At 42.3% G+C, this 23,613-nt stretch overlaps 1 protein-coding gene across 2 annotated transcripts; it reads left to right on the plus strand.

Annotated features, from left to right (window-relative positions):
* Window positions 1-2,716: 2,716 nt before the first annotated feature.
* On the plus strand, window positions 2,717-23,398 carry PYM1 (PYM homolog 1, exon junction complex associated factor). Of its 2 annotated transcripts, XM_019961082.2 has the most exons (4): window positions 2,793-2,841; window positions 3,944-4,006; window positions 21,793-21,886; window positions 22,450-23,398. In XM_019961082.2, the coding sequence occupies exons 1-4, from the start codon at window positions 2,808-2,810 to the stop codon at window positions 22,931-22,933; spliced, it is 675 nt and encodes a 224-aa protein (XP_019816641.2). In that variant the 5' UTR covers window positions 2,793-2,807; the 3' UTR covers window positions 22,934-23,398. The 2 variants fall into 2 exon arrangements, with proteins under 2 accessions (XP_019816642.2, XP_019816641.2); XM_019961083.2 differs by lacking the exon at window positions 3,944-4,006 and having other exon boundaries at window positions 2,717-2,841.
* Window positions 23,399-23,613: the final 215 nt, after the last annotated feature.

Here is a 23,613-nt window from a genome sequence, read left to right on the forward strand (position 1 = left end):
TACACATAAACACACGTGTAATACACACATATTTTTGGTGGGGGTTGGAGAGGAGAAGGAATGAATACATGAGGCCCTCTAGTGGAAACAGGGATCTAAGCAGCTCCTGACTTTTGAGACTTGGAAGAGAACCCTCCATTTTTATCAGAAATATAGCTGCTGAGTAATAAGAGTTTGGAGTATTATTGTTGCATCTGAACTGGAGATCTGAGGTAGGGAGTGGAGACAGCCTGTCTTTCTGCTTCTGTCTCCCCTCTAAGCTTAAAAAGACAAGAACCCTGCCACCCTCTATCCTTCGTCTCCTCTTCCTACATGATCTCCTTAGTCATGGAATCATAAGCACTTTTGAAGGATTATTATGCATCAGGTCCTCTACTTTGTTTTGCAGAACGGCCAAAGACATAGATAGCCCAGCTTAGGGACTGCACCAAAGAGTATGGGTATGTGTGTAAGCCATCCTGAATGATGTAAGAACAGGCTCCCTTAGCCCCTCTTCCAATCAGTTTTATTCTCCTGTGCCCCTCACCTAGAAATCTTGGTATGATACTAATCCTCAAGGAACTCAGATTTCCTCACAAATAACATTTGTAGTGCTACCACCCTATGTACAACGTGTGTTTTTCACTCTGTCATGCTCAGCTGTGTTCCTACATGAAGTTAAAGATACTCCTTTTAAGACATTTTTTTGAGACTTCAAAGTGGGGAATGAGATGATGCCTCTAATAAGGAATAAGATGGAATCAATTATACTGTGGGCTTGAGTCTTCTTCAAGATCTGTGCTCCATCATACCTCAGTAACTTACTGATGGGGGTGAGAGGAAGAAAGGCCAAGAAACATCTAAGGAGGAGGCTTCTAATGCCTACAGTTCCAGGTGCTCATTTCTTTAATCAACCACATCATAAAAATCAGAAAGAAAGAAACCGCAACGAACAAAGGGAAAGGAAAAAACAACAGCCTTGTTCTCCCCATCATCTTCGTTCTCCTCTTCCTCCTTGGGTGGAGGGGGGAGGTGGCACATCCGGGGCTCAGGGCTGGGTCCCAGGCAGGTCTGCTATGCAGACAATTGAGTTTCACTTCCTGTCAGCCCCAGAGCTGAGACAGGATGTCTGAGGGCACAGTGGGGGGCCTAGGGTTGGGTGGTCAACTGGAGCCACTTTAGGACTGATTCTTGCAGAAAGTACACCTCAGATAGTACAGACAGGAACAATGCATTCCTCTAGTTTTTAGAGACTTCATCTCCCTCTTACCTTTAAGCATTAGTAACAGGGTTATGGAAAGGAGATCCAGCAGGGCTGAAGAACGATTGGTGAAAGGGGCAAGGGTTAAGGATGGCAGTGTTAGAACACTTGCAATGATTATGTATTGAATGTATTTTTACACGAGTCTTTTTGAGATTTTCTGAGCTGGGCCTCTGGTGGAAGTCAGGAAGGTGGAGTACGGGAGAGAAGGCAAGCTGTGACCCCATAAAACTTCAGAAGCTTCATTTCAAAGCTTTAGTAAATTCCTAGTCAGCCATTGCTCTCAGCTGGTTTTTGTTTTTTTTTTTAAAGTGGGACATGCAGCCTAGTGTTGGAGGTGGTCACTTTTTCTGTTGGACATTAACCTAGGCCAAACTGGGGATTTGGAGGAAGATAAAACTGTTGATGAGGAAAAAACAACACGGGGGGTGAGGGAGGGCCGGGCAGACACCTGAGGAGGGGAGAGGAACCTGTAGCCGGCCCCTCCCAAGCTGCGGGGGAAACGAGTTTAGCAGGACTTAGCCCTGAAGGAACAAGAGCTGCCGAAAAAAGCGGGGGAGGGAGAACATTTGGGTTCCTCTAAAGAAAAGGGAGACACGGGGCCGGGCAGGGCTGCAAAGGGAGTGAATGTGCGGCTCGGATTATTGGCGTTTTGCCCGGATTTGGATCCCCAGAGCGCTGAGACTTGGCCGAGGTTAATTAGAATACTAATTGGGTCCGCCCAGCAGCCTTCACCTCACCCTCTGACCCAGGGGCGAGCCCGAGGAGGTTCCCGGGTCGAAAGCCAGAGCAAACTTGGGCGTCGTCACTTCGCCGCCCGAGTCCCTGGGGCCGCCCCAGGGGCAGGGCCAGGCCGGGGCTATTCGCCCCGCCCGCCCACCGCGCCTTCTCAGCCGTAGAAGTCGCCGGCAACCCTGTAGCTGCGGGGACAAATGACCGACAGGCAGCGCCCTCGGCTTTGCACGTCTCTCTCGCGCGCGTCTCTCTCGGGAGGGTTGAGCTGAGCGGCCAAGGGCAATCGGCGCGCGATTTCTACCTGCCCACCTTCTAAGAGAGGGTCAGTTGGGGTCTTGCGTTCGCCCCCAACACTGGTGCGCCCCAGTGCGTTCCCGGAGTTTGCCTGCCCCGCCCCGTATCCCCAAGCGGCTCTGGAACCTGGGCGCAGGCTAGGACCTGAATATCCTTCTTTTCCTCATTTACTAGCCTTCCCTCTCCCCCGCCTTCTGGATGCAGGTGGGCCTTGCCCCCTTTTCTCCCGCAGGTCCTAGACAGACGAAAGAGTGCCTGTGGGATAGGGGCTGTGCCTCGGAACTTCTCTCGGCGCCCAGACAACTGCTAAATACGCAGCAGGCGCCCAATACTGGTATCCATGGCAGTAAAAGAGGCTACAGCTCTTATTTTATTTTAGTCTTCAGCTTCTTTCCGCCTCCTTCACTTCTGTCCACCAAATGGTGTACTCTCCCTTTAAGACTAAAATGGTGGCTTGTTACGATCAGGACTCCACTTCCGGTGGGGAGGGGGGCGGGACCCCAGCCCGCTCACGCCGGAAGTGGTTTGCGTTTTCAAGATGGCGACTCCCTATGTAACTGACGAGACCGGCGGTGAGTGCGGGAGTCGCGGAGCCGCTTCTCCCCGGGCTCTCGGGGCAGGGGTTCGGACTTAGAAAGGGGTCTGTGCCCCGCCCATCCCGGGGCCCCTCCTTTGCCCCGCCCTCCGGACCGCCTTCCCCATTCATTCTCTCCTACGGGGGTGTCACCTGCGCCCCCTTCTGGTCTCTTGTTCGGGGGTCTCCGCTTCCGGTTACCCAAGCCCTGGGGTCCTTCAATGCTGGTCCTTGATCCAGGACCCTCACGAGCCCTTAGCTTTTCTCCAGCACTTGGAGCTCCCATATCTCTTTTGGGTTCTTCAGCCTTGGGGGCGCCTCCACTCTCAATTCCCTCCAATTCCTGATCCCCCCCTTTTCCCCTCCCCCATCTCTCAGTGTACCTGCTTTCTACCCTACCGGAGCCCCTTTTAAATACTATTTATCAAAACTGTATCTGTTGGAGACCTCCTCATTGCTACATAGTTCTTTTTCCACTCTTCCTCATCTTAATTGTTAGTTCACTGAGGTCCAGAGGTGTGAGGAGAAGAGGAACCTAATACAACTTTCAGCTGGAGTTCTCTCCTTGATAACACCACCCATCACCCTTCGGTACCTTCTCTGGTGATGGTGATAAGAGTTGAGGGATCTGAGGTGGTAGAAGGTAAACGAGAAGGTGTCTAGTGGCCTCTCAAGTCCTCTGACAAGTTTATAGAACCCACTATTTCTTCTAGTCAGAGAAGATTTTCCATCCTGGCTGATTGAGATGCTGAAGTGTCTGCTGTGTATGTGAGGTTGATATGTTGAAAATTGGGAATCAAGATTTTCATTTTGGCTATGCCCCATCCTAATTGCCTCATCTTTAGGAAAAATGTGCGTATCTATTCAGTGACAGTCGAATAAGATAGTATATGTGAAAGCAATTTATAAAATGCTGTGCAAGGCAAGGAGTTACTGTTTTTTTGTAGTCCTCATTGTGTATTTGTAATAGCAGTGAGTGTGTGTGTGTACTTTGGTACATGCAGTCTGTTTTAAAATATACGTTTTATGCCTCTTGCTTTTCTTGTTTTCCATGTTACTTCTCAACCCACCTCTCATATGGTATCTAATGACAACCCAAGTCTCTGCTACTTCTCTGCAACATCACCTTTCAAAGTGGTACAAGTTCTCTTGCTCTCTACATAGTAGGTACTTCTTCAATTTGCCTCTTTTGATGTGTGCTTTGAAAATATTACTCATTGTCCAGTACATTTCTACTTATTAACTGTTTTTTTTAAACTGATTTAATGAAAATTCAGATATGACATCTCACCTTACCCTCCCAAGAGGTATCTTCTGTTCTCATGTGACCGTGTAGAAGAGAAGGAATCACACTGCTTTTTTGCTTTCCCTTGCTGCTTCCAGATCATTGATCTACCACTGTCACTGTAATTCTCCTGGAAGATGTTGCCATGCAATTGTAGCATTTTCTCTAAAACTTCAGGGTCAACATCCACTGCCCACAAGGACAAGACGTATCATATCATTTCATTCTGTTCTCAGTGTCTCCACTCAGCATCTATGGAATACTTAAAGATACATATTTATTATTTATTTGGCTGCATCCACACAGGGGATTTTGGTTGTGTCATGTGGAATCTTCCATTGGGTCACACAGACTTAGTTGCCCTAGGGCATGTGTGGTCTTAGTTCCCCTACCAGGGATTGAACCTGTGTCCTCTGCATTGCAAGGTGGACTTTTAACCCCTAGACCAACAGGGAAGTCCCTGCAATACTTTTATAATTCCTCAACATGAGATTATTGATTTTCCTTTGAATTTTCAAGCCAGCTACACATCAGAACCACTGCAGTCTGCACCTACTACATATCCTACTACACAGAACACCACCAGTGACAGGGCTCCCCATCACTTACTTTAGCTTCCTTACTCAGTCACCTTTTTTACTTCCACACACCCATAGAATCAGCTTTTTGCCCTCTTTAGTTTCTCTGGTCCTTGACCTCTTCTCCATTTCATTTCATTGAGTCTACCAGCACCTTTATGACTATTTCTTTTTTTTTAGTTTTTAAAAAATTAATTAATTTTTAATTGAGCTGGGTCTTTGTTGCTGTGCATGGGCTTTCTCTAGTTGTGGGGAGCAGGGGCTACTCTTGTGATGCTTTGGCTTTTCTGTTGTAGAGCACAGGCTGTATGCGCACAGGCTTCAGCAGTTGGCAGCACTCGGGCTCTGTAGTTGTGGCACATGCACTTGGTTGCTGGACGTCATGTGGAATTTTCCTGGACCAGCGATCCAACTGGTGTCTCTCACATTGGCAGATGGATTCTTATCCACTGCTCCTCAAGGGAAATCCCTGTTGTGACTACTTTTGATGCTGCCCTGCTGGATCTCTGTGACCAGTCACTACCTTCATTGCTTTCTTCATTCATTTTGATCTTCAGTACTAAGCAAGCACTTCTGTTATCTTGAATCATACCCATCAACTTTTTTCTTGGCTTCTGCTTCTAGGCCACAGTGCATGGCTAGAGAAAAGGCATGGACTGCAGCACATTCGGTGTAATATAACAATGTTAACTTCTGTCAAGGTCATGGATTTTCTCCAATTCTTCTTTCTATTAAAAATTTTTTTTTCTTAATTGGCTGCTCTGAGTCTTTAGTTGTGGCATGCAGAATCTTTAGTTGCAGCATGCAGACTCTTAGTGGCAGCATGTGGGGTGTAGTTTCCTGACCAGGGATCAAACCTGGGTCTTCTGCCTTAGGAACGCAGAGTCTTAGCGACTGGATCACCAGGGAAGTTGCATCCAGTTCTTCTTTCTCCATATGCTTACATCCTAACATGGCTATTTTCCCTACCTTTCTCAGCTCTGTGACTTTCCCTTCTCCTTGTGGCAACTGGCCTCACTTTCTATTTCATTAAGTTAAGGTCTGTTATTTCTCTTTCCTTCCTTTTCATAGCTTGATTTGAATATCAGGTTCACACATACTATTTCCATTTCCTTACTGCTTACTTGTTCCTTAACTTTTTTTTTCTTTTTTGGCCTCACGGCTTTCAGAATCTTAGTTCCCTGACCAGGGATTGAACCCAGGTCACAGCAGTGAAAGTACCGAATGAATCTTCCTAACCACTGGCCTGCCAGGAAATTTCCTTGTTCCTTAAGTCTTTACAATGGCTTCTTTCTAGTACCAACTTCTCTCCTGAGTTGTCAGTTCCCTTTTCTAATTGTTTGGTGAGTAGCTTTTATTCTTGGATATACTGTCACACCTTAAATCCAGTCTGACCAAAATCATTATCAGTTTTTCCTTATTTCTGCTAAAGGCACCACCGTTCTAGCCAACCTAAGATGAACTTATTGCATTTCTCTCTTTCTCCCTTTTTAAATTTTAAATAGACTATTTTTTAGAACAGTTTTAGATTTACAGAAAAAATTGAGAAAATGGACAATTTCCATATACCTTAAACTCAGTTTCCCCGTTAATTAACGTCATACATTAGTATGAGATTATTATTGCAATTAATGAACCAGTATTCCAAACCATGGGTCGAACCCAGGTTTCGTGCAGTGCAGGCAGATTCTTCATCAGCTGAGCCACCAGGGAAGCCCAAGAATACTGGAGTGGGTAGCCTATGCATTCTCCAGCGGATCTTCCCAACCCAGGAATCGAACTGGGGTCTCCTGCATTGCAGGCAGATTCTTTACCATCTGAGCTACCAGGGAAGCGTTATAAACTAAGGTCCATACATTATTCAGATTTTCTCAGTTTTTACCTTTTTTTTTTTTTTAACCTGTTCCAGAATCCCTTATTAGATTTAGTTCTCATGTCACCTTCAACTCTGAGAGATTCTGAGACTTTCCTTGTTTTTGATAACCTTAACAGTTTTGAGGAGTATTGACCAGGTATTTTTGTAGGATCCCCTCTGTAGGAATTTGATGTTTTTCTCATGATTAGACTGGGATTAAGTAACTCCGGGAGTTGGTGATGGACAGGGAGGCCTGGCGTGCTGCGATTCACGGGGTCGCAGAGTTGGACATGACTGAGCGACTGAACTGAACTGAACTAAAGTGCTTTTTAGAGAGGGACCATAGAAGTAAAGTGATATTTTCATCGTATCATATTGAAGTTACATAGTATCACGTCGATTTTTTTTTTTACTCTTGATAGTTACCATGATCTCCTGCCAGAGGTGGTATTTGTAAGATTTCTCCACTGTGAAGTTACTTTTTCCCCCTTCTCCTTTCTGTTTTGTACTCTTCAGAAGAAAGTCACTATCCACAGTCCACACTTAAAGAGTTATACTTCCTTTAAGAATGTAATATTTATACACGTTTGGAATTCATCTGCACAGGAGATTTTTCTCTTCTCCATGATACATTTATTCAGTAATTTATTGATGGACAGAAAAGCCTGGCGTGTTGCAGTCCATCGGGTTGCAAAGAGTCAGACACAACTGAGTGACTGGACTGAACTGAACTGAATTTATTTGTATCAATATGGATGTTGGGTTATTTTACTTATTTTACTGTTCAGATGTTCCAGCTTTGAACATTGAGAGCTCGTTTAGTTGGCCCTGTGTCCCTTTGACATACCCTCATCAGTGTAGGTTTTTGTTGTTTTGGGTTTTTTGTTTTTGTTGTTTTTCAGTGCTTCCTTTTTGACACTAGAAGGTGCTCCAGGCTCATCTTGTATATTTCCTGTCCCAGAACTAAAGTCGTCTTTTTCTCCAAGGAACCCTTGTTCTTTTTACTGAAGAATGATGTAGGAAACCAAGATCAGAACACTAGATGTTTTTGTTATTATCAACAAATGTAACTGGGGTGTTATTTTCACATTGTCTTTCAATCCCACCCCCTCAATCAAAGTATCATTTTTCTCCTCCTGTTGCCATTACCGTTATTCCATCTTCAGTATTAGTTAGCTATATGGCCTGGGAATTTTAAGCCTAGGGAAATCCAAGACTTAGTTTTCTTATCAATGAAATAGGAACAGTAACTCCTACATTATAGGATTATTGTGAGAATTAATTAAAATTTAAATGAATTAAGGTACATGTCTAGGACATAGGAAAGAAAGAAAGTGAAGTTGCTCAGTCATGTCTGACTCTTTGTGACCCCATGGACTGTAGCCTACCAGGCTTTTCTGTCCATGGGATTTTCCAGGCAAGAGTACTGGAGTGGATTGCCATTTCCTTCTCCAGGGGATCTTCCTGACCCAGGGATCAAACCCAGATCTCCCACATTGTAGGCAGACGCTTTACCTACTGTCTGAGCCACCAGGGAAGTCCTAAGAAAGTACCTAAGTCCTAAGGAAGCACATGGACAGTACCTAAGACGTGGTTCTGTAATTGTTACTTTTTATGTAAAGATTTGGTTTAGAAGAAATTATATGTGCAAAGTATCAAGCAGAATACTTGAGTCAATCTAACTGCCTGATAAAATTCTAGTTTCCTTTATCCTGCAGATATTGCCATGACCTCCTAAATGGTTGTTCTACCTCTGTCTCTCTGTTCCGGTTTGACACACTGTTACCAGATTACTGCTCAAGTGCAATTTAATTATGTAAAGTTGTTCAGTATAATTTGTCAACTGTTAAATTTGGCATATACCCTTCTGATCTTTATTTTTCTGTGCACTTTAAGAACATTTTTTAATCAGACGGTATTTACGTTTTTATGTGTTGCCTTTTCATTTAACCTCATGACATAAATATTTTTCCTTGCTATTAAAAACTCTTTGTAAACATCTTTTAAAATACTGGCAGAGTGTTTTATTTGAGCATGCACCCTGTTACCTTTTTTTTGTTATTGGACTTCCAGATTGTTTCTAGAATTTTTGTTATAAAAACTCGATGAATGTTTTTGTCTGCATTTAGGATTTTTTCTTAGGATAGATTTCTCAGAAATAGACTTACTGGATTGGAGGGTACAAACTTTTATTTATTTTTAATTAATTATAAAATTCATATTGTTTATAGAAAACTTAGAAAATATTATCATAACTAGTGTAAAGTATAAGTCACATGCATGTTTGGTAATTCCAGAGCCCAAAGATGACTACAGTTAATGTTTCCTTTTAGTTTTTCTTTCTATGCACATATACAGCATTATCTATTTAACATAATTCGGATCATACTGAATGGCTGTGCTTTCCAGGATGTAACTCTCAGAACACTTAGTAGTCCTGTGAGATGTGCTATAAAATAAAAGGCTAAAATAAAAATAAGGTTCCTGTGGTCAAATAAATTTGAGAAACACTGTAAACCATATTCCCATCAGAATATTCACATGAATAAGAACATAATGTGTTTAAGTCTTTGTTGGTAAGAACAAACAAATTTTTTTTCCTGTGTTTTAACCCAGAATTTCTAACTTAAGAAATTTTGAGGGGTAATCCTTGTTAATATCTTACAGAAGTAGTGTTTTATATAACGATATTTTTTGGAAATGCTGCGAAATGTTAGGACTACCTTATTCCCTTGCTTAGATTGCTTTCTAAAGGATTTTACCACTGACAATATGTGAAAATACTGGTTTCAGCACTTCTTTGACTACATTGGAATTCTTATCTTTAAAAATTCTACTGCTTTGATAGATTAAAATAATATTCTATTGTTTTAATTTTTATTTCCTTTGATTACTAGTGAGGTTGAACTTTCTGGTATTCTTTTTCACTTATAACACAATACACAATAGTAGTGTAAAAAGCATAGCCTTCAGAACCCACAGATTGGATTTGAATTCTGCAGTTTACTGACATTGTAACTTTGGGCAAATTAGTATAAATACTGAATGTTTATATTAATTGGAATGAAGCAAACACTCAGTAAAAGGTAGCTGCTATTATCTTTTTGGAATTGGCTATCAAATTAACATACAGCCTATTTGCTCTTACATTAAAGATACTCCTCTCTAGTATGAGCACAAACCACTTTTCAATACAGTGTCATCACATACTATTATTGTGAAAGTCACTCAGTTGTGTCCGACTCTTTGCGACCCCTGGGACTGTCCATGGAATTCTCCAGGCCAGAATACTGGAGTGGGTAACCTTTCCCTTCTCCAGGGGATCTTCCCAACCCAGGGATCAAACCGAGGTCTCCCGCGTTGCGGGCGGATTCTTTACCAGCTGAGCCACAAGGAAAGCCTTTCACACACTATGTCTCTGCTTAAATCCTCCAGTGAAACTGGGCAGTAAAGTATAAAGCAAGGGAAACTACATATCAGTAAGCTGATAGGTAATCACATCAGAACTGAGTTCAGATTGCACATATTAATACATGCTGCCTTTGTGATCTTAATCGTATTTTCGATCTCTTGAAGGCTTTGTTTCCTCAGCTGTAGATGATGATAATCTACCTATTGTCTAGAATCACTGCAGTAGTATATGTAAAATTCCTGGTGTATTGTGGCCACTTATTAATGTTCTTTCCTAATTGTTTTCAACATACTGTGAGTTTTACACTGCCATCATTTTTTTTTTTTAATTGTGTTGCTTTTGGGACTTCCCTCGTTGTCCAACGGCTAAGAGTCCGAGTTCCCAATGGAGGGGTCCTGTGTTTGATCCCTGGTCAGTGAACTAGATCCCACAGGCCACAGATCCAGATCCAGATCCACAGATCCCACATGCCACAGATGCCAAGATCCGGCTCTGTCAAATGTTTGAAAAAATTGTGTTGCTTTTGAAAGGTTCTTGTATTTATTTACTCATGTTTATTTATTTGGCTGCACTGGATCTTGGCTGTGGCATTCAAACTCTTAGGTGTGGCATGTGGGATCTGTTTCCCTGAGCAGGGATCAAACTTGTGTCCTCTGCATTGGGAGTGTAGAGTATTAGCCACTAAACCACCAGAGAAGTCCCTACACTGCCATAGTTTTTCTTGTTGTTATTCTTAGAATGCCCTTTCTTTCTCTGCCTACACAAATATCAGCCACTGATTTACTATTGTTATTATTTACTATTACATAGTCTTTGAGGTCAAGTCCCTGAGTTTCCTAATTTCGTGTCACTTTCACCCATCAAGTAGGGTGTGGTTATTTATTCTCTTGAAATCGCCTATTAGTATGTATCAGTGTCTCTTAGGAATACCTAAAACATTCATATATATCTATATCTATATATTTTTGGCAGAACCATGCAGCATCTGGGATCTTAGTTCCCCAACTAGAGATCAAATCCATGACCCCTGCTTGGGAGAGTGGAGTCTTAACCACCAGACCTCCAGGGAAGTCCCAAGACATTTATATTTTTATCTTATTCTTTGTTTACCTAACTTGTCCACCCTTCTCCTTACTTAAACTGTAAATTTCTTGAAAGCGGGGGCCAATTTACTGATCTTGATAATTTCTGTAGCATTTAGTAGAGGATTTTTCTCACAGGCTTTCAATAAATGTTTACTGCATTTAATTAATTTGTAGTCTGGCTTCTGACCACTTTACTTTTCTGAAGTTGTATTCTTGAACATAATTAGGGATTCCCAAATTGCCAAAATCAATAACCTTTTTCTTCTCAGTTCTCCTTTTCCTTAATCCCTTTGTAGTATTTAATACTGTTAATCACCTGGCCTACCTTCAGACTCTTGGTCTCCATGGAATAGTACTGTCTCAGTCTTTCTTTTCTACGATTACTTCCTGGTGTCTCTGACACCTTTTCTTTCTTGAGGAAAATAATCAGGACTGTTTTTCTGGGGTCACTCCTCCAAATTGGGTCTTCTCTTTTAATAGTCTACGTTAGAAACCACACCTGAATCTTATAATTGGTGGCCCCGAGGTCATCCTCAGGCTCAGATCTGTAACCCTGATCTTAACTTTGAAGCAGGCACCAGGGCTTCAACACACCTTTAACAGTCACTTCCATGTCACCCTTTGGAGTTCTTTCAAGCCTTCCTGTGTTGTATCTTCACTGTCTCCCCACCCCCGCCCCCCGAAAACTAGGCCTTTTTCAATTTAAGGAAACAGTTTGAGGATTATAAAACAGGAGATGTGAGGAAATAACAAAATTTACGAAGTTCTTACGGTAGCAGTCTCTAACCTCTTTGTTTTTGGTTCTCAAAGATGCCTCCTGAGGGCATTTTCTTGCAGTACCTGGTTAAGACTCTGAACTTTCACTGCAGGGGGTCTGAGTTTGATCCCTAGTAAAGGAACTAGATCCACGTACCACAAAGCCAAATTAAATAAATAAAAGTAAATACGTACTTAAAAAAAAAAAAAAAAGATGCTACCTAAGGATCTTTATATGCTGCCCATGGTTTTTATTTCTAGGTTTCAGTTCAGTTCAGTCCCTCAGTTGTGTCCGACTCTTTGTGACCCCATGAATCACAGCACGCCAGGCCTCCCTGTCCGTCACCATCTCCCCGAATTCACTCAGACTCACGTCCATCCAGTCAGTGATGCCATCCAGCCATCTCATTCTCTGTTGTCCCCTTCTCCTCCTGACCCCAATCCCTCCCAGCATCAGAATCTTTTCTAATGAGTCAACTCTTCGCATGAGGTGGCCAAAGTACTGGAGTTTCAGCTTCAGCATCATTCCCTCCAAAGAAATCCCAGGGCTGATCTCTTTCAGAATGGACTGGTTGGATCTCCTCGAAGTCCAAGGGACTCTCAAGAGTCTTCTCAAACACCACAGTTCAAAAGCATCAATTCTTTGGCGCTCAGCCTTCACAGTCCAACTCTCACATCCATACATGACCACAGGAAAAACCATAGCCTTGACTAGACGGACCTTTGTTGGCAAAGTAATGTCTCTGCTTCTGAATATGCTATCTAGGTTGGTCATAACTTTCCTTCCAAGGAGTAAGTGTCTTTTAATTTCATGGCTGCAGTCACCATCTGTAGTGATTTTGGAGCCCAGAAAAATAAAGTCTGACATTGTTTCCACTGTTTCCCCATCTATTTCCCATGAAGTGGTGGGACCGGATGCCATGATCTTCGTTTTCTGAATGTTGAGCTTTAAGCCAACTTTTTCACTCACCACTTTCACTTTCATCAAGAGGCTTTTTAGTTCCTCTTCACTTTCTGCCATAAGGGTGGTGTCATCTGCATATCTGAGGTTATTGATATTTCTCCTGGCAACCTTGATTCCAGCTTGTGCTTCTTCCAGCCCAGCATTTCTCATGATGTACTCTGCATATAAGTTAAATAAGCAGGGTGACAATATGCAGCCTTGACGTACTCCTTTTCCTATTTGGAACCAGTCTGTTTCATGTCCAGTTCTAACTTGCTTCCTGACCTGCATACAGACTTCTCAAGAGGCAGATCAGGTGGTCTGGTATTCCCATCTCTTTGAGAATTTTCCACAGTTTCTTGTGATCCACACAGTCAAAGGCTTTGGCATAGTCAATAAAGCAGAAATATATGTTTTTCTGGAACTCTCTTGCTTTTTCCATGATCCAGCGGATGTTGACAATTTGATCTCTGGTTCCTCTGCCTTTTCTAAAACCAGCTTGAACATCAGGAAGTTCACAGTTCACGTATTGCTGAAGCCTGGCTTGGAGAATTTTGAGCATTACTTTACTAGCATGTGAGATGAGTGCAATTGTGCAGTAGTTTGGGCATTCTTTGGCATTGCCTTTCTTAGGGATTGGAATGAAAACTAACCTTTTCCAGTCCTGTGGCCACTGCTGAGTTTTCCAAATTTGCTGGCATGTTGAGTGCAACACTTTCACACCATCATCTTTCAGGATTTGAAATAGCTCAACTGGAATTCCATCACCTCCACTGGGTTTGTTCGTAGTGATGCTTTCTAAGGCCCACTTGACTTCACATTCCAGGATGTCTGGCTCTAGGTCAGTGATCACACCATCGTAATTATCTGGGTCGTGAAGATCTTTTTTGTACAGTTCTTCTGTGTATTCTTGCCACCTCTTCTTAATATCTTCTGCTTCTGTTAGGTCCATACCATTTCTGTCCTGTATCGAGCCCATCTTTGCCTGAAATGTTCCCTTGGTATCTCTAATTCTTGAAGAGAGCTCTAGTCTTTCCCATTCTGTTGTTTTCCTCTATTTCTTTGCATTGATCGCTGAGGAAGGCTTTCTTATCTGCCTTGCTGTTCTTTGAAACTCTGTATTCAGATGCTTATATCTTTCCTTTTCTCCTTTGCTTTTCGCTTCTCTTCTTTTCACAGCTATTTGTAAGGCTTCCCCAGACAGCCATTTTGCCTTTTTGCATTTCTTTTCCATGGGGATGGTCTTGACCCCTGTCTCCTGTACAATGTCACGAACCTCCATCCATAGTTCATCAGACACTCTATCTATCAGATCTAGGCCCTTAAATCTATTTCTCACTTCCACTGTATAATCATAAGGGATTTGATTTAGGTCATACCTGAATGGTCTAGTGGTTTTCCCTACTTTCTTCAATTTAAGTCTGAATTTGATAATAAGGAGTTCATGATCTGAGCCACAGTCAGCTCCTGGTCTTGTTTTTGTTGACTGTATAGAGCTTCTCCGTCTTTGGCTGCAAAGAATATAATCAGTCTGATTTCGATGTTGACCATCTGGTGATGTCCATGTATAGCGTCTTCTCTTGTGTTGTTGGAAGAGGATGTTTGCTATGACCAGTGCGTTCTCTTGTCAAAACTCTATTAGCCTTTGCCCTGCTTCATTCCGTATTCCAAGGCCAAATTTGCCTGTTACTCCAGGTGTGTCTTGACTTCCTACTTTTGCATTCCAGTCCCCTATAATGAAAAGGACATCTTTTTTGGGTATTAGTTCTAAAAGGTCTTGTAGGTCTTCATAGAACCGTTCAACTTCAGCTTCTTCAGCGTTACTGGTTGGGGCATAGACTTGGATTACTGTGATATTGAATGGTTTGCCTTGGAAACGAACAGAGATCATTCTGTCGTTTTTGAGATTGCATTTCGAACTCTTTTGTTGACCATGATGGCTACTCCATTTCTTCTGAGGGATTCCTGCCCGCAGTAGTAGATATAATGGTCATCTGAGTTAAATTCACCCATTCCAGTCCATTTTAGTTCCCTGATTTCTAGAATGTCAACATTCACTCTTGCCATCTCTTGTTTGACCACTTCCAATTTGCCTTGATTCATGGACCTGACATTCCAGGTTCCTATGCAATATTGCTCTTTACAACATCAGACCTTGCTTCTATCACCAGTCATATCCACAGCTGGGTATTGTTCCTCTTTCAGTATCCTATCATTTTGCCTTTTCATACTGTTCAGGGGGTTCTCAAGGCAAGAATACTGAAGTGGTTTGCCATTCCCTTCTCCAGTGGACCACATTCTGTCAGATCTCTCCACCATGACCCGCCCATCTTGGGTTGCCCCACAGGCATGGCTTAGTTTCATTGAGTTAGACAAGGCTGTGGTCCTAGTGTGATTAGATTGACTAGTTTTCTGTGAGTATGGTTTCAGTGTGTTTGCCCTCTGATGCCCTCTTGCAACACCTACCATCTTACTTGGGTTTCTCTTACCTTGGGCATGGGGTATCTCTTCATGGCTGCTCCAGCAAAGTGCAGCTGCTGCTCCTTACCTTGGGTGAGGGGTATCTCCTCACCACCACCCTTCCTGTCCTTCAACGTGGGATAGCTCCTCTAGGCCCTCCTGCGCCTGCTGCGCAGCCACCGCTCCTTGGACGTGGGGTTGGTCCTCCTGGCCGCCGCCCCTGGCCTCGGGCGTGGGGTTGCTCCTCCCGGCCCATGATATTCTGCCCATGGTTTTTATTTCTAGGTTTAGGAATCTGTAAATCTCTCCTTCCTTTTTGACTTTACCTTTGGAAGATCCGCTGGAGAAGGGAAAGACTACCCACTCCAGTATTCTGGCCTAGAGAATTCCATGGATTGTGTATAGTCTGTGGAGTCGCAAAGAGTCGGACATGACTGAGTGACTTTCACTTCACTTCACTTGGATACCATCAGGGCCAGAGAGTGAAACCAAAGATAACATAAAATAGGTGCTCCTTTGTGATAATGGGCTGTTTGTATCTCCAAGCGGTTTCCAGTTAGGATGGCTGTTGAAGAAGTTTCTGTCCCTATCTTTTCTCACATTCCATCTTTACTAGTCTTAAGCCTTCAACTGTAATCTGTATGCAGTTTACTTAAACGTCTGTTCCTAGCTGTCTCTCCTTGTGTTGTGTGTTGTGTGTTGTGTGTTAGTGTGTTAGTCGCTCAGTCGTGCCCAAGTCTTTGTGACTCCATGGACTGCAGCCCACCAGGCCCCTCTGTCCATGAGATTCTCCAGGCAAGAATACTGGAGTGGGTTGCCATTTCCTTCTCCAGGGGATCTTCCCAACCCAGGGATCAAACCTGGGTCTCCTGCACTGCAGGCAGATTCTTTACCGACTGAGCTACAAGGGAAGCCCCAGCTGTCTCTCCTTAGTTCCATGTAAAAACACTGCCTTCCTAGAGTTGAATTAGTCATTTTCACAAAATTGTCTTCTCCTTTGGATTTTCTGTATATCAGTAGTTTATATTCTCCTCCAAATTGTCCACATTCAAGAGTGATATTGCAGTTAGTGTTCTTACCTTTCTTTTTCATTAGAATGAATGCTACAAGAAGGCAAGACCCTTACTTTATTTATTCATTGTTGTATCTCTAGCTCCTGTTACAGTGCCTGCCACAACAGCAGGTACTCAATAAACATTTAAAATCCATGTGTGAAGAATGTTATTACTGTGTGCCCGTGTACCCACAGATATGTTGTGAAAAATACGAGACAACGTGAAAAGCACCAGATTAAATCCACTGTAGCGCAATAATTTCCTCTCATTCAAATGTTGGCAGTCTTGAGATCCCGTCTTACTCTTTATAATAAATTTTTCTTTCATTTTCTTTTCAACATCCATACAGACCATTTAAATCAAGTCTTCTCACATTGAAACTATTGTGTTTTTTTTTTCCTCTGCCTTTAGTTTATGTTACACATTTTCGGGTTAACCTTCTTAAAGCACTGCTTTGAGCAGATCATCTCCACTCCCTTAATGGCCTTCATTGTTCTCTCACATTAAGAAGCTTGAGTTCCAGCTCAAGAGGAGGTGGCTATCTTTCATATTCTGATTAACTTATTTTTAGTCTCTTTTCCCATTACATGTGTTTTTTGCCCAAACTATGCTGGATTCTTACTGTTCCCTAATATGATATTTAGATTTATTTATTTGTTAATTTGAATTGATTATAGTCTTCGATGGTTCAGGCCCTGTGCTTCAAAGATCAAAGGCAAAGTTTCTACTCTCAAGCAAGCAAACAATCATGTTAAACATTAGATCCTGATAAAAGGCCAAAACTGCTGTGAGTGCACAAAGGGCAACTTCTAAATGGGTTTCGGGTGGAAAGGTCGGGAAAGACTTCACTGAGGAGTTTATACTTGAACTTGACCTTTAAAGACCAGTTCAGTTCAGTCTCTCAGTCATGTCTGACTGTTTGCGACCCCATGAACCGCAGCACGCCAAGCCTCCCTGTCCATCACCAACTCCCGGAGTTCACCCAAACCCATATCCATTGAGTCGGTGATGCCATCCAACCATCTCATCCTCTGTCATCCCCTTCTCCTCCTGCCCTCAATCTTTCCCAGCATCAGGGTCTTTTCAAATGAGTCAGCTCTTCGCATCCAGTGGCCAAAGTATTGGAGTTTCAGCTTCAACATCAGTCCTTCCAGTGAACACCCAGGACTGATCTCCTTTTAAGATGGACTGGTTGGATCTCCTTGTAGTCCAAGGGACTCTCAAGAGTCTTCTCTAATACCACAGTTCAAAAGCATCAATTCTTTGGCGCTCAGCTTTCTTCACAGTCCAACTCTCACATCATACATGACCACTGGAAAAACCATAGCCTTGACTAGATGGACCTTTGGTGATAAAGTAATGCCTCTGCTTTTTGATATGCTGTCTAGGGTGGTCATAACTTTCCTTTCAAGGAGTAAGCGTCTCCTAATTTCATGGCTGCAGTCACCATCGCAGTGATTTTGGAGCCCATAAAAATTAAAGACCAGTAGTCATTAAGATAAGAAGAAAAGTCTATTCCACGCCAAAGGAAGGGCATAGAGAATAAAGACAAAGGTGAGATTTGTGACTATTTCAGTGGCTAGAGCAGAGTGTGGCATAGAGGCTGGAGACTAGCAAGACCAGGGTCAAGAATGCTTTTGTGTGTGGTTTCATGTCCATCCAAATACCCTGAGGGAAACAGGAATCCAGGAAGAAATTTAGGTAGGTGAATGACTAATTTGTCCCTTTGTTTACATTGTCCTAAAAGCCTGAACTACTTCCCTTTCTTCTCTTTCCTCATAAGCACACCCCTACCCCTACCTGTCTAAATCTTGCTTGTCTTCCCAAGATCACAAAGTTGCTTTGTCCTACATAAAATCTTTATAAGTCACCTAGTCAAAAATAATTTCACCCTCCTTTGTGTACTCATTCTCTAAGCCGTTTAGATCTGAAGCCCAAAATGAGATTTTTAAAAACCCACAATATAACAATCTGAATTTTTGAAAGGAAAAGTTATTCATAATACAATCACCAAACATAGCTTTGCATATTGCACATTCTTTTTGTAATTTATGAATCTAACATTTAATATCAGAAATCATAGTATATATATGTTTCACATTCCATTACATCATATTAATGATTAAAATCATTTTTTAATGGCTGTATTATAAACCGTTCCTATATAGCTGGATGTGGCTTGGTTTTAATTTTTAGCTATTTAGAAATACTGCCATGGTTTCACGATTACCATGAATCTTTTTTTCTCTTTGGTCTCTTTTTTCTTTGTTTTTTCCAGTTGGAACTATTTCCTCATGCTAAATTTTCAAGATTGATTTTACTGAAACAAAGTGTGTTGTCTTTGACTTTAAAAGTCTTTACCCCTCCCCCAGTCAGTGAATTACCAAGTGCTGTTGTTTCTTTGATAATATATCTGGCATCATTTTCTTCCTTTCCTTTTTCAGCCAGTTCTGTCTCATGCCAGGATTATTGCAGTCTTTTTTTTCCTAACTGATTTCCCCAGTTTCCAATGTTTTCCCTTAACAATTCATCTTTTCATCATGCCAGATTAATTGCCCTAGAACTCTGCATTGGATAAAAGATTCATTCATTTGACAGCTATTTAGTGAATGCATGCCATGTGCCAGATACTAAGCTCCTTAACTGGCATTTCGAAGTCTGAACATTCTCTCATTACTTTACATCAGCCCTGGTTCAGCCAGGCTGGTCTAGTCACCATGTCCTCCCCAGGCCGAATACACTGCCATGTTGGAAATTTTGTTTCAGAATAGGATTCTGTTTAGAATCCATTCTCCTTCCATTTTCATTTGCTTTAGTTTGATTCTTTCTCCAAAGTCCTAATCTCAGTCCTCTCTTGGAGCCTCTGTTTTCTCCTTACTGAGTTTTTATTTTTGTCTCTAAGCTGTTGCAGCTAAGCAATGTTCTCAGTGTTCCTCTTTCATTCACCGATAAATTCTGAATTCCTTGACCTTTTTAAGACTTTCTAAGACATGGCCCTATTTGTAGTTTTCAATGTGGCTTTGTTTTATTCCCCAACATGAACTGTCTGGTTCTCCTGCACGCCTCTGTTTTCTGATCCTTGCATACTCCAGGCCGTCCCCACAATCCAAGCCTTTCTTGGCTCATGTTTGTCCTTTCTCCCATCCCCTCTACCTGTCAAATCTTATCCATTTTTCTTTCATATTTTTTGGTTTTAGTTTATAAATGATGTTTGCATTATGAACACAGATAACACTGTGTAATCCATGTGGGAGGCTCTAGACTTGACTTTTTATTTTTTTAATCTTTTTTACTTTCTTGCCTCCCCTTTTTAAAACAGAAGTTATAGTAAAAAAAAAAAGTGTAACATAAGATATAAATATATGTTTGTAAAACTTATGTTATTAAAGGTTAATGGTTTCTACTACATCTTCTTCCAGGTTGTCCCTCTTAAGGTAACCAGCATTAAAGTCTTGATAATCTTGGTATGTGTCCTTCCACACCTTTCCCTTTGACCCTATACACAAACTGTATGGGCCTCTAAGTGCCTGTCCTTGCCCCAACAAGAATGGGAGCCTCCTCTACACCAGCACTCCTCAAAATGTTGTCCAGGAGCCTTGGGGATTCCCTAAGACGCTTTCCAGAGGTCTACAAGCACAGCTATTTTGATAATGTACTAAGATGCTATTTGTGTCTTTTACTGAGGGTTTGCACTGAGGGTACAAAAGGAATGGTGGGTAAAACTGTGACCCTTTAGCCCTAATCAAGGTGTTGGGACCAACACTATACTAGTCACTGTGTTCTTCACTGCCACATGCTTATAATAAATAATGCCAGTTTCACTTAAGAATGTCCTTGATGATGCAATAAAAATGATTAATTTTGGACTTGGCTGGCAGTGCAGTGGTAAAACTCCATGTTCCCACTGTAGTGGGCACAGGTTTGATCGCTGGTCAGGAAACTAAGACCCACATGCCCAGAGGCATGGCCAAAAATTTTTTTTTATTTCAAAAGTTTAAAAATTATTAATTTGATTAAACCCTGGCTGGCCCTTAAATACATATCTTTTTATTTACTATTTTTCCAGCATTATTGAGGTATGCCATAAAACATTATGTACAATGTTATAGGTGTACAATGTAGTGATTTGATTTGATACACTATATATGTTGTGAAAGGTTTACCACAATAAGGTTAGTTAACAGTTGGACAGGACTGAGTGACTGAACTGAACATACCCTTTACCTCACATAATTACCATTTCATTGATTTATGATAAGAACATGAAAACTCTTCACAGCAACTTTCAAGTATATATTTCAGTTTTGCTGTCTATAGTCACTGTGCTATACCTGATATCCCAGAACTTATTCATCTTATAACTGAAAATTACACATCTTTTTAGTGTTCTCTGTGAATTAAATGGGAAGGAAACATGAGACACTGCTGCCCCCTGAAGTGACGTGGCCTCTCAAGGAATAGCACTGCCACGGTTGTCCAACATGCAAGCTAAACCAGCTTCCTTTTCATGGAGCTCTAGTTTTACTTGGAAGAAAGACTGACAAACTGTAATTCAGACCTGAGTATCTGATAGGCATTTTCCTGTAAATGAAAGAAGTGAGCCTGTCATTTCATGGATATCAACTGACAGTGCTTATTGCCAGTGATAAAACTCAAGCCTTCAAGTGGAAATTAGAATTTTGGAAAACTTGTATCTGCCACTATGAGCACAACAGCTTCACAGTAAAGAGTTTTCTGATAACATCAATGGCTATGATTTAAAAACAAATCTCATCATGAAATGTATAATATTACAAAATAAGAGTGTATGGGAGATTCTGAAAAAAGTTTGAGGATCTCTACATATTATCCTCCAGCTTGCATTTTCACTTAGTATATCATGGATACCATTCAAGGTCAGTTCATTTGTATCTAACTTTTTTTTTTTTAAATAACATGGTGTTATATCCTGCGGATGATCTACATCTATTTGTTCACTCATCTGTTGATGGCTATTCAAGTTGCTTTCAGCTTTTTGCTAATTTAAATAATGTAGCAACATTATTATAATGTGACCATCCTTTGCATATAGCCTTGTGTGCTGGTCCTTTTATTTCTACAGTATGGATTCCTGAAAGTTGACCAGTGTTTTTAACCATCCACCTTAGTAAAACTTATTTTCTATAACATCTCTGGTTATTTCTCCCTCTTATGATTCTTGTTTTTGCCCTTCCTGGCTTCTTATTCATGTACTGTCATTTGATGTCCTCATGTTGCTTGTGTTTTTTTAAACTTCCTCTGTGTCTGCCACATCTTGCCAACTAGGTTATTAAGGTAGAAACTCTCTGAGGGCAGGAATGGTGTATTATACAGTGTATAGGCACTCAGTAAATAGAGAGTAAAGGTTGATATGAGAAAAGAATGCCTTAATGGGTACATTTAGTGGAAGGGACTGGGGGAAACCATGCATTCATGCATTCTTTCATCTTGGGAGCTATTTGAAAATTAGAGTAACTCTCCAACCTAATTCTCCCATTTCAGGCAAGTACATCGCCTCAACACAGCGACCTGACGGGACCTGGCGAAAGCAGCGGAGGGTGAAAGAAGGCTATGTGCCCCAGGAGGAGGTCCCAGTGTGAGTGGTTAGGCATGAGGTGGGGGTATTTAATGGGCACCATACAGCAAGAAAGAACATGTGAATTTCCTGGTCCCAAGATCCTAAGAAATGGAAGGAGGGGGCTGCGATTCAGGGGTGAGTGAGGGATGAGTAACCAAATGACTGACTAGTCCAGTTTCTAGGGCCTCTGATCAGCAGAATCTGTAGAAGCATTCAGAGATCCAGAGCTTTAGGACCTACGTGTGTGTTAGTCACTCGGTCTGACTCTTTGCAACCCCATGGATTGTAGCCTACCAGGCTCCTCTGTCCATAGGATTTCCCAGGCAAGAATACTGGAGTGGATTCCCATTCCCTTCTCCAGGGGATCATCCTGACCCAGGGATCATACCTGAATCTCCTGCATCGCAGGCCTTACCATCAGCCACCAAAACCTAGGGACCCTCCAATCTGCAGAGCTGAGGAAAGCCAGGGAGGGCCCGGAGGGAGAGGAAGGCAGCAGGAAAATGAAAAGGCTGATGTAAATTATGAGGTTGGGAAAAGGACTTGAAAAGTCAGTGATTCTTTGACACTGTTCCCCACAGGTATGAGAACAAGTATGTGAAGTTTTTCAAGAGTAAACCAGAATTGCCCCCTGGCCTGAGCCCAGAGGCCACTGCCCCCATCACCGCTTCCAGGCCTGAAGGCGGTGAGCCAGCCCTCTCCAAGACTGCCAAACGCAACCTGAAGCGGAAGGAGAAGAGGCGGCAGCAGCAAGAGAAAGGGGAGGCAGAGGCCTTGAGCCGGACTCTTGAGAAAGTGTCCCTGGGAGAGACAGCCCAGGTCCCCAGTGCCCCACAGGCCTCCCGGGCAGCGCCAACGGCTGCCTCAGACCAGCCCGACTCAGCTGCCACCACTGAGAAGGCCAAGAAGATAAAGAATCTAAAGAAGAAGCTTCGGCAGGTGGAAGAGCTGCAGCAGCGGATCCAGGCTGGAGAAATCAGCCAGCCCAGCAAAGAGCAGCTGGAGAAGCTAGCAAGGAGGAGGGCATTGGAGGAGGAGCTTGAGGACTTGGAGCTGGGCCTGTGAGGCCTTTGGGGATTAGGGGATGGACTGCAGAACAAACCGTGGGGCTCTCTGGGGTCCTGGGGAACGTGGGCAGCAGCAGTCGGGAGGGGTATCCCCGGACTGGCTCACTTCCACTTCTCATGGCCCGACTCCGTCCTCCAGAGCCTAGCCTCTCCCTCATTCCTTCCCTTTTTCCCCTAACTCCTGTTTTTTTGGACTTCTCTCTCTCTCTCCTATCCCCAGTATTCAAGATCTCAGTGACTATCCCAGGTACCTTTGCTGCTGATTTGGGTGTCTTGTTTAAAAGAAAATTGGGTGGGTGGGAGTCTCTTGGAGAACTGAGGTTGAGGATTGGGGAAGTACGCCCAAGTCTTGGAGTCTTGGTTCCTGTTCACAGTGTTTATGGGTTATCTCCCCTTCCATCCCTCACCTCTTTTTTTTTTTTCCTTTTTTTAAAAAGAACAGAATAAACTCAAGTAGACAACATGTCTTGCTTTGTCTCTTTTCTTTTCAGCTTCTAGTAGTTGTTTTATCCTCTTCATTTGGGCACAGGAAGATAAGTGTTCAGAGTAGTGTTCTTTTTGCCTTTTTAAAATTACATGTATCACCAAATTAGCAACACTGATTTCTGTACATGTTTGCTCAGACTTCAGTGAACAGAAATTAGTGTTATAATAAAATGTAACTTAGAACAAATTTAA

The sequence above is a fragment of the Bos indicus genome, chromosome 5 (assembly GCF_029378745.1).
Source record: "Bos indicus isolate NIAB-ARS_2022 breed Sahiwal x Tharparkar chromosome 5, NIAB-ARS_B.indTharparkar_mat_pri_1.0, whole genome shotgun sequence".
NCBI lineage: Eukaryota > Metazoa > Chordata > Mammalia > Artiodactyla > Bovidae > Bos > Bos indicus.